We start from the raw sequence: 15,475 nt of genomic DNA, 5'->3' as shown, positions 1-15,475 counted from the left end.
CAGTTTGGAGCCATCTCCTCCTGTCACCCCAGGCTCTTGCCAACAGTCCCTTCTCGTGTTCCCCTGCAGGCACTGGAAGGCCGCAGTGAGATGACCCCAAAGGCTTCTCCTTTCCAGGCTGAACAGTCCCAGTTCTCTCAGCAGAGGTGCTCCAGCCCTGCAGATGACTTGGTGGCTCCTGGGCACGCTCCAACAGGACAATGCCACAGGAAACAGGCTGCCTCCATCCCCTGCCCCAGTGTCCCTTACCCCAGCCATGACAAAAAGCAGAAAATAAAACCAGCCTTCTCTATCAGCTATCAGATGTGGGGAAATGAAGAAATTATTCATTCACGGATATTTCACATCCCTTATCATCTCTCTTTCAAGAATCCTAACAAATATGGATAAAAGCATTTTCTAAAGCAGGTCTTTGTGCCTGATTTTGGTCACTCTGATCTCAAAGTGTCCATAAACAGCAATTCTCCAGCTCTTTCTCTCACTCACACAGTCTCTTTACCTTCATTAATCACTGGATCCATTTATTTGATTTTCAAAGACTGCACCCAAAGGATCCTTTTCCCATTTCTCAGTGCCTCTAATGTTAAACAGCAACACATTTTCACCTCATTGCACACAAATATCCCAGGGCTCCTTCATTTTTCCTTCCCTGAAGAACAAAGTGTCTGGAACAGCAGAACACAAAGCCGAAGCCATGACTTCCAACACCTCTGCATTCCAGGAGTCAGGGATTCCTCTGGAATGGCCATTAAACAATAGAGCCGCTCTTCCACCTCATCAGGATCTGTTCTTGTTACTGATCCCTGAGCTCTGAGGAGCACAGAGCAGAGGCAGGATGGTGTAAACACGAGCAACAAGGAGGTCCACAGAGACAGAACTTCTCCCCAGATGAGCACTGACACCGATGAGATTTGATGACCAGAAAATGTGGCTCACCACTGGAGCAGAGATTTGAAAGAAATCCAGAAGACAATGTCAGGATCAATCGGCTGCACGAGGGAGCGATGCCCTGACATCTGGATCTGATGTGACATCCTGGGAGGGAGAGGTGAGCTCCACAATATTCAGGAATCACACAAGGAGAGGGCAGCTGGAGTCCCAATCCCTTGGGAAGTGATCCAAGCAATCCTGACTCCCGCTGCTCTCAGCCAGCAGCACCCCAAGGCTGCCCCTGCTCCAGGCAGGCGCTGCCTCTGAAAGGATGCAGAGTGCACATCCTCACAGGAGCCAGCTGCTGCCTTCCCGAGGATGAGAGAGCTCCTCCCTTCTGCTCACACACACCACAGAACCCCACTTCACAATCAAGACATGAGCACCACATTCTGGAACGAGTTCCAAAGTAGGTTTATGCACAAGAACATCCCTCCCCTCACCAGGGAACATGTGGATGCACTCAGGGGTGATGTAAATCTCATTCAAGAAGAAGGATTTCCACACTAATACAGGAATGTGTGTCACTGTAACACACTCCAGCTCCAGCCACTCCACTGACTCAGAAATCATTCCCTGCCTGCCCGGTGGGAGGACACATCCCAAAGTGAGATTCACCACGGCCACGCCGAGAAACTGGAGCAAAACCACGGGATCACTGCACTTCCCGAGGCTGGGCGGAATCCAGCCCCTGCTCTGCACCACTTCTCACCTCACGGGACAAAGCAAGACACAGCTGCATTCCCAGTGGATTCCTCACTGCACACCCAACAGACACAGCTGCATTCCCACTGCACACCCAACAGACACAGCTGGATTCCCAGTGCACACCCAACAGACACAGCTGCATTCCCAGTGGATTCCTCACTGCACACCCAACAGACACAGCTGCATTCCCAGTGCACACCCAACAGACACAGCTGCATTCCTCACTGCACACCCAACAGACACAGCTGCATTCCCAGTGCACACCCAACAGACACAGCTGCATTCCTCACTGCACACCCAACAGACACAGCTGCATTCCTCACTGCACACCCAACAGACACAGCTGCATTCCTCACTGCACACCCAACAGACACAGCTGCATTCCTCACTGCACACCCATCAGACACAGCTGCATTCCCAGTGCACACCCAACAGACACAGCTGCATTCCCAGTGCACACCCAACAGACACAGCTGCATTCCCAGTGCACACCCAACAGACACAGCTGCATTCCCAGTGCACACCCAACAGACACAGCTGCATTCCTCACTGCACACCCAGACACAGCTGCATTCCTCACTGCACACCTGACACAGCTGGATTCCTCACTGCACACCCAACAGACACAGCTGGATTCCCAGTGCACACCCAACAGACACAGCTGAACTCCTCATTCACATCCCTGAGGCACAGCTGGATTCCTCACTGCGAATTCCTCTCTGTCAGACCTCCAAACCTCATTCATTCTCCCAGATCACTGAGGCTGGAAAAGATCTCTGAGACCATCGAGTCCAAGCTGTGCCTGGTCCCCACCCTGAACCCAGCCCAGAGCTCTCAGTGCCACCTCCAGGAATTCCTTGGACACCTCCAGGGATGGGCACTCCAAACCCCCCCTGGGCAGTTCCAAGGCCTGAGCACCCTTTCCATGGGGAAATTCCTGCTGATTGCACCCTGAGCCTGCCCTGGCCCAGCCTGAGGCCGTTCCCTCTCCTCCTGTCCCTGTTCCCTGGAGCAGAGCCCGACCCCCCCGGCTGTCCCCTCCTGGCAGGAGCTGTGCAGAGCCACAAGGTCCCCCCTGAGGCTCCTTTTCTCCAGGCTGAGCCCCTTCCCAGCTCCCTCAGCCTCTCCTGGGGCTCCAGCCCCTTCCCAGCTCCCTTTCCTTTTCCCTCCAGCCCTCAGTGTCTCTCCTGTCACTGTCCTGGTGCCCCAGCAGTGGCAGCACAGGGACAGCCACTGCCCTGCTCCTGCTGATCACACTGTTGCTGACACAGCCCAGGTGGCAGCGGCCTCTGGCACAGCTGGGTCCGTGTTCAGACTGTCACCAGCACCCCCCGGGCCTTTCCCAGTTTTCCAGGCTCTGCCCCAGCCTGGAGCTGCTGGGGGTTGTGGTGACCCACGGGCAGGATCCTGCATTTCACCCTACTGATCCTCCCAACCCCCCTGGCCTCACACTGGTGCTCCAGGGGCCTTTCACAATTCCAACAGCAGACACCCAATCCTATTCCAGGAGGACAAAAAGCACGGAATGCTTTCAGCTCTCCTGTGCTGCAGACTGCAACAACCCAAACCGATTTCTCCCGCGGTCAATGGCCACTTCACACCTCACACACTGCAGAGGAGCCGCTCAGCAGCTCTGAACCGAACACATTCACGGGGATTTTCCAGCCCCCCCCAGCAGCTCATTCACGTCAGGCAGCCACCTCACACAGGACAACTGCACTTTATTTCCTTTTAAATAAGATTAGACATCCTCAGCTCCACAAAACTGAAGTGACAACAACTCAGAAGCAAATGTCTTCCTTGTGCCAAAGCTACCCAGACAGCAGCCCCTGTCCGTGTCTGAACACTTGTGACTGGATGGAGCTGGGCCAGACAGGCACAAAGCACAGTGCCAGCAGGTGAGGATGTTCTGTGTGCTGGGACCTGCTGCTCACCCACCACCCCACAAACCCTGCCAGACACTTCTCCCTGTCTCCAAGCCCCTTAAACACACCCTGTCACGGACTTAAGTTTTCCAAATTATCTCGTGCAGAAGAGCAAAGACTAAGATGCTCATCACAGACATCACTGAAGGGCCTGGATCACCCTGGAGAGTGAGAGTGAGGGAACAACCCACACACAGGGACTGGGACTGAGCCCCTCCTGTGCAGCTCTAACACTGCACCCCAAACCAGGCCCTGGTGTCCCCTGGGGGAAAAACTGCAACACAGCAAAAGGGTCATAAAGATGCTCCAGGGCTGGAGCCCCCCTGGAGCTCTGGGAGAGCTGGGGGTGCTCCCCTGGAGAGGAGAAGCTCCAGGGAGAGCTCAGAGCCCCTGCAGGGCCTGAAGGGGCTCCAGGAGAGCTGCAGAGGGACTGGGGACAAGGCCTGCAGGGACAGGAGCCAGGGAATGGCTCCCAGTGCCAGAGGGCAGGGCTGGATGGGATCTTGGGAATTGGGAATTGTTCCCTGGCAGGGTGGGGAGGGGCTGGGCTGGAATTGCCAGAGCAGCTGGGGCTGCCCCTGGATCCCTGGAGAGCCCAAGGCCAGGCTGGACACTGGGGCTGGGAGCACCTGGGACAGTGGGAGGTGTCCCTGCCATGGCAGGGGTGGGGTGGGATGAACTTCAAGGTCCCTTCTGAACCAACCCACCTGAGATTCCATGAAACCACAGAATCCCAGGATTCCCCAAACCTGCAGCAGCCCCACAGCGCAGGCAGCTCCTGCCAGGAGCCAGGGCACTGCTGGTGCTGCACGCTCCAGCTCAGGGGATCCCAGCGAACGCAGGCCCCCGGGGAATGGCACTTGTCAAAAGGGATTCTGCACTCAGGTCAATTAACAGCAGCCAGGGCCCCAAACTGTCCTCCTGATTACCAAACACTGAGCTGAAGCCCCAACAAATTAGCATGAAAACAACAGGGAATTTACCTTGCAGATTTCCAGGACTGTATTTTTTTATTCTAGAACAATCCAAGGGGGTTTTCACGCCCTGAGTGCAACCAGCAAAGCATGTGAATTGTAATTTTAGGTAAATATTAATGTCAACAATCTGTGTTAATACTGCACCTTATATTAAGCAAATATGGTTGCTAAAATGACCTTTACATAGAAATTCCAAGTGCAGGGCTGTATCGCATTTCAGGTATCCCAGGGGACTGTACACCAGTTTTTTATATATTAAGGAATCCTCATTTATGTGGAATTTACATTCACCTGGGCAGACAGGCAGCCAAACTATCCAAGGCTAAATTTCACTCTCAACCCCAAAGGATTCTTTTTCTTCCTCCTTATCCAAAAGATGTTTCACAGGAAGCAAAAGGCAAGTGGAATTAAACAAAGAAATAAAACAATCTGGCATATAGGAGGAAAAAAAACCAGAAAACTAACTACAAATTCCTTTGGAGAAAAAGAATCTAAAAAATATTTGCTAATAAATATTTGAGCTAAGAAATATTCTAGTGATGCTCTAAACTGCCTCTAAAAGTGCACTGTGAAGCCAAATTTATGATTTTTTTTTTAATGTTGAACATTAAATAGATCAAATACCTGTATTTATTGGGGGTAGAAGTGACTGAAGAGGGTTTAATGATCTGTTTCTATTTAGCCAATTCTCTTAGAGGGGAACCAAAGCAAACCTCTGCCAGCAGCCCCAGCTCTCCAGGTTCCCACTCCCTGGCCCCATTCCCTTTTCCCAGCCCTTCCTCAGCCCAGGCTCCATCTTCCCTCCCTCACACTGGAGCTTTTGCTCTCCCCAGTTCCCCTCCTGGCCAGGAGGGATCTGCTCCCACCGAGGCAGGTGCAAAGCCAGCGATTCCTGAAGCTGGAACATGCAAATGGATCACTTTTTTGTGATCCTTTGATGTGCAGTCAATTACAGGGCCCGGTGCTGCCCTCAGCCCTGCAAAGACACTGCAGGGAATCCCACAGAAACTTCCACAGGGAATCCTGGGCTCAGCTCCTCTCTGCAGTCCTGGCAAGGGAAGGGTGCTGGGACCACAAATGGTGGGAAGGACTCTCCTGCTGCTGGCTGAGCTCTTGGAGGGCCTGGAGGAGCCTCCCAGATTTCAGCTCTGCACAGGCCTGGAGCTCCCACCCTGCTGGGGGATCTCTCTTGTTCTGCTCCTCCACTACTGCAGAGAAATGTGGGAAATGATATCATTATTGTACTTCTCTGGAGAGACAAACGCCCTGATTTCTCAGCTCCAAGATCCCAGAATTCCAGACTGATTTGGGGTGGAAAGGACCTTAAAGCCCACCTCGTTCCAGCCATGGGCAGGGACTCCTTCCACTGTCCCAGGCTGCTCCAATCTCCTTCCAACCTGGCCTGCAAGATCCAACAGCATTTCTTTTGTTTGTGAGAAAACAAGGTGAGATTCCAAGTTCTCCCTATCTGTATGTGCCAGGAGTTTACCTAGAGCACCTCCAGAGAGTGATTATTCCTTGGATATTTATTTTTAATTCCCGTGCACTCTGCAAGTGGGAATGTAATATTTCCATCCATTTGGCTTCTATATTTTAAGACTTGTTCAATTTGCAATTAAAAAGACCTAACAAAAAAACTCCAACGAAACACTTCTCTAGTAAAACATCCCTCAAAAAAGAGTCAGTATTACTACAGGAACACTAGAACTAAGACAGGAAGAACAAAAATCATCAAAACCGAGAAACATCCTTAGCATGGAGAGGAGAGAATCAAAAAACTACAGCTGAATACTTTGATTTATATACTCACAATTGTTTAAACTCTTTAAATGAACTAAAAGTTTACAAATTTCAGATGAAAACAAATCCTCCTTCAGCTGGGGGAGGCTGCTTGAGTTTGAACAGCTCATACAGGAGGTTATTTCAAAAAATCCCAGATGTGAGTGCATTCAGCCAATGTCCAGCACCCAGGAGAGGGGAAATGCATGTCCCAGCTGCCAGCAAGGAAAGCATCACACACTCCACAACAGGTCTGCCACTGACAACCAGAGCCAGGGTTAAAATACAGTTGTTCCATCAACTGATTACTGCCCTATTTTTAGCCTTCTCCCATAACAATAGTGGGTAAAGAAAGAATGTGAAGTCACAAGTATTAGACAGGATTAGGTGGTTTAACTACTATTTTTGTAGTAAAGGATTCATGGTTAGAATTGCTACTACCATTAGCACTGGAAGCAAAAAGCCATTGAAATTGCAGATTGGCTAATGCCTTCCCTGGCATGGGGCCAGGCTGATTAATGATTCAGGGGACAGAAATAACTGCAGCAGAGGCAGCCTTGCAGAGGGGCTCTCCTTCCTCAGCTAATTATGTTTTTCCTCCCATTTTATCCACCCAGGGAAGCGCTTCATTAATGTGGAATTTAGGTTACCCTGCCACGTCTCAGGCACATATTGAGGTGCAGGATTCAAAAATACTGGATTAGGGAAGAAATAACTGTAATTTTGTCCTGCTGGAGCTGGCAATACCTTGGGAAAACCATCTTCTGCACGCCAGGTGTGTGCCTGGATCTGTGGGTTTGGGGCCATGCTAAGACCTGACCTTGGGGAGGCTCTTCCTTTTACTCCCAGCCCTACTCCGACCTTCCCAGGTTTAAATTCAGAGGGGAAAAGATGTGGAGAAGGGATGCAGCAGTGTTTAACTGCAGTGCCAAGGCACCTCTGTCAGAAGAGATGAGAGTGCCCTCATGCCACCCTGACAGGGACTCGCTGAGGGTTTAGCAACAGTCGAGTTTCACCTCAGAATGACAACCAAAGCCAGATGTTCCCAATAAAAACAACTGCCCTGGAACAGAAGTTATCCCTAACAAAGGCAGGAGTAACAGGAGAGCCGAGGGGAGGGAGCAGCATCACATGGCAGCAGCACAAAGGAGCGTTTGTTCAGCCTGACATCAGCACTCGGGGAAAACAGCCTGGAAACCGTCCCTGATACACCTAAGAGGGAGTTCTCTGAGCCAGGCAAGCCAGACACAATGCTCTGCAACACCTCTTTACTACAATGCTCTGCAGCAGCTCTTCATCGAGGAGATTGCTGATCAGCAGCTGGAATCTGTGGCAGTTCACGAGGAACAGGCGACTGGGGATGGATTGGGGGGGCTGGGAATGGACTGGGGGGCTCAGATCCCCTGTAAAACTTCACCCATTTACAAAAATGCTCCCAGGATTACACCCTGCTCTGCAGAAGCACAAGGAGGTCAGGGCAACTCAGCAAACCACAAATGAGCTGCTAAGGGGAGAGCAAAGTTGGGGAGAGGGGAGGAGAAAACAAGCAGGACAAGTTCTGTAATAAACCTCTTTTCAAAGCACACTGGTACAAGATAGGCACTGAAATAGCTGAAGTCTTCTGGAAGCACTGAAATTTGTGAATTCAGTAATGAGAAAGTGTTTCTGCTCCTCCTGAGTGAGCACCATGACAAGGAAGCAGAGCAGAACAGCAACAACCACGGAGAAATCTCAACACCAGGTCACTTGGGCAATCCCAAGTGGACAATCTTATCTGCAGCTGCCCATCAGGAACAGTAAAATCCATGCATTCAGAGGAAACAGAGTCTCAGAGTATCTTCCTGAATGTTTCAGAGTGTTTTCTCTCCCCTGTATATCACAAGGATTTTCCCACCTGAAATATCCAACTAAGCCAATCTACTTGTGCTCCTTCTGCCGCAGGAGAAATTTTTAGGGAGCAACACAAAGCAGAAAACCAAATTAAATGTTCCAGTTCCCCTCCCAAGCTACCCGTCCACTATGGAGAAATCTCTGTGAAACAGATCAGCCAAACCAGACATTTCATTTCAGCAAGGAATTATGTTTCAAATTGCCTGGGTATCAAATTAGCACAGCCCTTTCAGTGTCAGGGAAAGGAAAGCCCTGAGCAGTTCACTGGGACACAAGGAAGTTCCCATGAAAACTCAACAGATTTAATGAAACAGAGGTCAGAAACCACCTGCAAGAGCTGAGCCACAGGTGCTGTCACATGGTTTGTGTGACAAGGGACTCACACCATGCCTTCAACCCCAGCACAGACAACACATCCAATTATTTGGAGCACATATCCCCAGGCACATCAGAAATCATGGAATGGTTTGGGTTGGAAGAGACCCCAAATCCCAGCTCATGGGCAGGGACCCCTTCCACTGTCCCAGGTTGCTCCAACCTGGCCTTGGACACTTCCAGGGATGGGACAAAATCTCAGTCCTAAGGAGTTAAACACCACTTAGGCAGGATTTCCCTCTGGAAGAACAAACACCAGGGCTGCCTTTGCTTCCAGGACCTTTCCAGAGGCTCTTGCCCTAACTTCCAGGCAAGTTCTGGCCATGGTGCCTGCCAGCATTGTCAAATGTGCTCAGATCCAGCTGCTCCCAGGGCAGGAAGCAGCCTGGCTGGAGGAGCTGTGCCCCACGAGGGCAGCTGCCAGAATTTCCTCCTGCCTCCGCTTGAATCCAGCTGCCAGTGAAGAACTCACATGGCCACACTGCCAAAAGGCAAAACTGAGCAGAAACCCCAGTCCCAGCCCTGCTGTACTGATTATTCTTCACCAACTCCATGTGAAAAATTCCCCACATTCAACAAGATCATTCCTGCAGAGTTCTATTGTCTCCAATTATTAATTAAACATGCTGTGAGAGAAAGCAAATGCCTAAAATCATTTGCTTCTACCGAGCAACTCCCACACTAGCCGAGTGCAATTCCAACAGTCCAAGTATATCCAGTGACTGCAATTCCAGAGGGACACCACCACAGACCTCTCCCTTCACTCCAGTTCAAGCACACACACACACACGAGCCACAGGAGACCCCAGCCAAGAAAACCCAGCCAATTTTCCTAAAAACCTGCTCAGTGTTGATAACTTGTCCCAGCTGAATAGGCCGAGTGTCTTTTCACTGCCCCCAGGAGCAGCAGAGGCTGTCTGGGGTTGTGAGGAGATCTGTGCAAGCTTTCATAACCAAGGCAGACCCAACCCGGGCCATTCCTCACCTGTGCCCTCCCTAGGTGATGTCCTGCTCCCTGCCCGTGGTTTTTGCAGGATAAACAGCACACAAACACCCTCCTGCAGCCAGGCTAATGCTCTGCCCAACAGCAACCAGGCATCAGGCAGCCTAAACCTGCTCACTCGAATATTCAAATTCCTGGGGACCTGACACTCAACCTCATCCTGCTGCTTCTTGTGGATAAAAAGAGAAACATTTCCAGTTAAGTGTCTTCCATGGAAATTTGGTGATTAAGGATTTGGAGCTGCAAACAGCTGGGATTTTGCTCAGGAGAGCTGAGAGACCAAGTCAGGAAATCAAAAGTCTGAATCCAGCACCACTTCAGTGTCTGCAGGGACAAAGAAAACCTTATCAGCACAAGTTTTTTGTGTGGATGGTGAAGCTTTGACACCTAAATTTGTGAAATGACAGGGGCATCTTTAATTGCTTCATTTTATATAAAAACCTGGCCCCAAACACACCTTCCAGAAGAGCAGGGGAAAATGCAACAGGAAAAGAAAGTTTCTAAGCAAAACACAGACAGAGCATCTTCCTGCTGCTCACAAGGAGAGGACACCACCAGGAAGGAGCTTCTCCCCCTTCCCTGGGAGGAACTTCCCCTTGAGCCACCCCTGCTAAAGCCACTCTCAGCTCAATTCCCAGAGCTGCCAGGAGGAAAAGTGACCAGGAGGAACAGCACAATGAAACCTATGGAAAATCAGGATACTGCAGCTCAGCTGTGACTCACAGCACTCCTGGCTGTTTAATACCACCATGAAATGGCATCATTTGGTACAAGCCACTGCAGTGTTATCACCAACAGACACACGTCTGTCTACACAGGCAACAAAAAGAATCTGGGATTCAACAATTAAAATCCTTCTACCTTTAATTACGACCTCCCAAGCTCTAGGCAGACATTAACCTATATTAGCCTAGAATTACTTTTTTTCTGACTTCCCATTATCTTTCAGCTACTGAGTTTCCTAACCAGTCTTCAAGGCTGGGCCCTCAGTGAACCATCTCTGAAAGTCTAAAATGAAAAGTACAGTCATAAAAGTGCATCCAGAAGAAACAGAGTCAGGAGACATCCCTAATGATTCCCTACCTCCCTGCATGTCCCAGCACTTCCTTCCACTTCTGTTCTTGCAGGCCAAATTCAATTCTACCCCAGCTAAACCCAAACTCAATTAAATCATTTTGCATGCATAAGATTAGTCCTTGCTCCAAGGAATTTATAATTTAAGCAGCAGATGTGGAGGTGGCCAAGAAGTCAAGAAGAATGGCAGTGTGAGGATTACACATATCCTGCATTCTGCTTCCCAGGAGTAAAACCCTGAGGCAAGCAGAGAACCATGGGAAAAGGGATGGAGCACCAAACTCTGCTGAAAGTGCCCATCAATCACTGGAGCACCCAGTATCAAACAAGACTGAGGAGAACAGGGTTAGTGCCCCACCTCAGAGCCGACCTGGAAGAAATTAAGACACCAAGATTGGTTTGGAGAGGAGCACTGAATGCAAAAGCATTGGAACTATGGCAGCACCCCATTTATCAGAGTGCAGCAGCCAGCAGGAAGCAGAACAGATAAAAACCCCAACGTTCATTCTGGCCTGGTGGGTATTTCCTGAGCCTCAGCTCACACAGCTCACAGGGGAAACTGAGATTCACACAGAATCATCTGGGAGCTCCATCCTGCAGGTGGGATCTGTCCACACAACCTTCTCACCACTGTCCTGCTGCCAGACAACACAGGAACTGGATTTGAAAAGTTCATTTAAACTAGCGTAAGTTAATGAGCTTTCCTTTCATTAAGTGGTTCATTTATTAGGATCATTTCATTCCAGAAGTTACTGAAGAAAATCAAGCTGAGCAACACTTCTGCTGACAACAGGACAAGCCTCTGGAACAGGCAGGATTTGTTTGTTTGAGTGAAAGTTTCAGTCTTTCCATTATTAAAGAAATAAAAGTTCAAATACCAGCAGAATTTTTAATGACTGCGAGCTTGGAGTGCCCTGTCCCCACCCCCCTTATCTCCAGTGAGTTTTGCTGTCTTTGATTTCAGGGATTTGCAGTAAAAGGAGGATGAAAGTGTGAGCTGGAGGAAAAGAGGATTGAGAATTTATGACATCATTTTAATTCATGAAGTCATCTTGCCACAAAATGCCCAAACAATAGCAGGCCCTGCCCAGGCATCTCCACCCCACGACTCCATGGCTGCTTTGATTTGAAAAACCTACAAGTTTGCAGGAAGAAATTCTTGCTTATGGTTTCTTTCAGAACTTAAAACATTAAGATCTCTGGCACTGATGTCTGCTGAAGCAAGTTTTACAGTTAGTGACTGAAAACTTGGATAATAAAGAGAAAAATGACATCTGATTAATGCAGTTATTTCTTCTGAATTGATACCTAAATACTACGTCTCTCCATAAGGGAATAACAACAATACTTTTCTAGCTCTTTAGCTCATGTTGCAGTATTTTATGTGATTTTTCTTCCAGAACACATTAACAGGGCACTTGGGTTTATTTGTTTGTTGACGTACACAGTGCCTTCGGTGAGGCTGCAAAATTCCCTGTAATGTTTGCCTTTAAAAGGTCTGGTTGGCAACACATCCCCTGGGGAGGCACAGCACAGGAGCCAGGGCTTGGCCACTTTGATTCCAGAAACTGGAGGCAGGAGATGTTCACAGAGGTTGCAAAAGCTTTGTGTCTGCTGCCCTGGCAATATTTGTGGGGATCATTCTGCTTTAAAATGTGCTTACACTTGGGTTCTGCTGCCTCGGAGAGGAAGCACTCGTGTGTCTTTGATGAGTGAGCTCCAGGTCACAGACAGAGTGGAGTGAGTCAGCCACTCGTTTAACTGCAGCACCAGTGACAATGCAACTGCTGAAAAGACTTCTAGTAAACACCACTAGCACACAGCCTGGCCCACCACCCCTCTAGAGACTGAGTGCCTCTAAGAAGTTCCTGAAGCCACTGGCTGGTGACACTCTTAAGGCTGCTCTTCTCACTTCAGCTACACACATCATCACCACCTTCCCCAGTACATGATAACCATAAAAACCCAACCCCAAAGCAAAGAAACCCAGTCAAACATACCACCAGCAACTTCCACTCCTGTGTTTTCCAATATTGGGAATGGTAAAAGCCCAACCTACGTGCATTGGCAGTTTTGTAATACTATTACATAAGAATTATTTAACTACAGCAACAGATTTGAAAAGCAGCAGCAGCAGCAGCAGTCACAGCTATGCTGGTTCACACATCAGAAAAAAAAAAATCAATAAAGGGAGCGATGAATTTTGTAAACATGCAATTGACTATCACAGGGGGGTGGACTGGGATTTGGGGTTTCAACACCTTCAAGAGCAGAAACCTTTCAGCTCAGAGCTACCAGGGCACCGCCACCCTGAAAAGAGAAAACAAACAGCACCACTGCTGCCACTCGCCCAGAACCCGCTCCAGCTTTAGAAGAGCACCATGAAAACATCCCTGAGAAGGCTGCAGGGCTGAGTTGGGAAAGCTGGGAGTGGTTTTCTACCTGATGCTCTGCATGGATGTTGTCCCCAGTAGGCCAGCGGTGTTTGCTGTTGTTGTAGCCGCCGCCGCCGCTGCCTCCTCCCCCGAGCTGCTCCCCGTGCTGCCTCTGGAAGAAATAATCCACCATGGCGTCGTCCTGGGAGCGCCCCGCCACTCCTATGGATCCGGGCACGGGGCTGGAGTGTGTCCCTGCTGCAAGGGCCTGGTTTGCAGCTGGCTGTGGCTGAGCCTGCGAGCCTGTGCCAGATGTCAGTACCACAGGCATGGTGGGGTTGGCTGTGTCTTGAGCGTGCTGCTTCAGGTGGGGGCTGAACGAGTCCTGCCACAGAACTGCTTTTCTCTTCAAAACGCACGCTACGCTCATTCCACCAACACCTGCAGGGGGGACAAGGGGGAAAGAGAGGGAAAAGACACATGAAATCCTCCCAGCTGCAGCTTGGAGCGTTAAATAACACACCCATCTTGTGACTGGCAGGGGAACATCACTGTGGCAAAAGTGACTCCTCCAACACTCACTCGCTCCGTGAACCCAGCAGCTAAAACAGCACTGAAACGCGCAGAAATCCCACTGAAAATGTGCAGAAATCCCACTGAAAACGCGCAGAAATCCCACTGAAAACGCGCAGAAATCCCACTGAAAATGTGCAGAAATCCCACTGAAAACACGCAGCAGTCCCACTGAAAACCCGCAGAAATCCCACTGAAAACGCGCAGAAATCCCACTGAAAACGGGCAGAAATCCCACTGAAAATGGGCAGAAATCCCACTGAAAATGTGCAGAAATCCCACTGAAAACGAGCAGAAATCCCACTGAAAACCCGCAGAAATCCCACTGAAAACGGGCAGAAATCCCACTGAAAACGGGCAGAAATCCCACAGAAATCCCACTGAAAATGTGCAGAAATCCCACTGAAAACAAGCAGAAATCCCGCAGAAATCCCACTGAAAACGAGCAGCAATCCCACTGAAAACGCGCAGAAATCCCACTGAAAACGCGCAGCAATCCCACTGAAAACGCGCAGCAATCCCACTGAAAACGAGCAGAAATCCCGCAGAAATCCCACTGAAAATGCGCAGAAATCCCACTGAAAACCCGCAGAAGTCCCACTTTCAGTGCTGCACGATCTTCTCAGGATGCACATAAAGCACCAGCACAATGGCAATTTCTGCCAGGGACAACACACTGACTGGGAAACTGCTGGGAAAAAGCCCCCAAAACCCCATGAGGGCAGTGCCACCAGAACCTGCTGTGTCCCTTTACACCAGGCAAAAGAGGCCTGGTCCTCCAGCCGTATAAACACTCAAGGCCCCCTGTATCCCACTGTATCCCAAAGTATTCCCTCAGACGTGCAAAGCAGCAAAGCAACAGTTTGGTTTGGTTTTGTTTTTCAATGCGAATTTAAAATCCTGGATTTCTGCTCGTACAGTTCGTGTGCCCTCCCTGCTAACTCAGGAGGCAGTAAAACCCATGGACATGCTTTATGGAATTCCCTGGAGAAAGAAGAGCAAACCTGGGAGCTGGGATCTCGGCAGAACTTTCCAGAGCAGGCACAGCCAGCACTGCTGGTCCCGCTGTTGATGGCACCGGGGGAAGTTTGGACAACTCCAACACATTTCCAGTACCCAGAGCACTGACCACCCCAATAAATGAAATATCCCATATGTTTTGCATGCATCCAAATGATCTGCAGGCAGGAAGAAAACCTGCATATTAAGCTGACAGCAACTCAATAACTTCCTATTCCCCAAATATTTTGATAATATTCCAGCAGCACAAAACCACAGAAGTTTGTTATTTTAAGGCAGGACTATCAGAGCAACAAAGACGCTACAGGTGTGAACAGCAAAGTGCTTTCCCCCGTTATGTAACACTCTCACAACAAGCCAAATTCATCTTTAACAGCATGGGCTAGTCTGAATTAATCTTTATTCAAGAGATTAACAGTTTATGACTTGAGGTACCTAACTGCAGCCCCACAGAGAGTGCTGAGGATGAAACTGGGGTGGTGGAGCCCCGGGGAGCTCCTGGCAGAGCAGCCCCGGGATGTTTCACTGCTGGACCTTGGTGGCTGCAGAGCTTGGCCCTGCTCCTGCCAGCGGCTCCAAGGGCCTGAAAGGTGGCTCTGTTCCCTCCCTGCTCCTCGTAGTAACTCTGAACAACACTCTACTACAAACAACTTCCGAGAACAACTTACTAATGGTGTGGAGACCAAAACAAAAAATCTGAGTCCTGTCTTTGGTCAAACTTTGTCAGGTTTGCCCCACGAGTCGAGCATGGGGTTAATACTGAAGGAAAATGACTCTGAAAACTGCAGAGATCAGGTTGTTTTAATTGCACCTCCAACATAATTTGGTGCTGCACACACACAGCCC

General features: G+C 49.6%; 1 protein-coding gene across 8 annotated transcripts in view; it reads right to left on the bottom strand.

The window, feature by feature from the left end:
• Positions 1 to 15,475, bottom strand: part of PUM1 (pumilio RNA binding family member 1) — an 88,681-nt gene that overhangs the window by 70,695 nt on the left and 2,511 nt on the right. For 7 of the 8 annotated variants that reach the window (XM_053998513.1, XM_053998512.1, XM_053998516.1 and 4 more), the window contains exon 2: positions 13,104 to 13,477. In XM_053998513.1, the coding sequence (XP_053854488.1) occupies positions 13,104 to 13,466 (363 nt within the window). In that variant the 5' untranslated portion in view covers positions 13,467 to 13,477. The remainder of the gene's footprint in view (positions 1 to 13,103; positions 13,478 to 15,475) is intronic. The other variant, XM_053998515.1, reaches the window with a different exon arrangement.

The sequence above is a fragment of the Vidua macroura genome, chromosome 25 (genome assembly GCF_024509145.1).
Source record: "Vidua macroura isolate BioBank_ID:100142 chromosome 25, ASM2450914v1, whole genome shotgun sequence".
NCBI classification, from domain to species: domain Eukaryota; kingdom Metazoa; phylum Chordata; class Aves; order Passeriformes; family Viduidae; genus Vidua; species Vidua macroura.
Note: the sequence above shows the minus strand (reverse complement) of the source record. Positions and strands in the feature narration are given on the sequence as shown.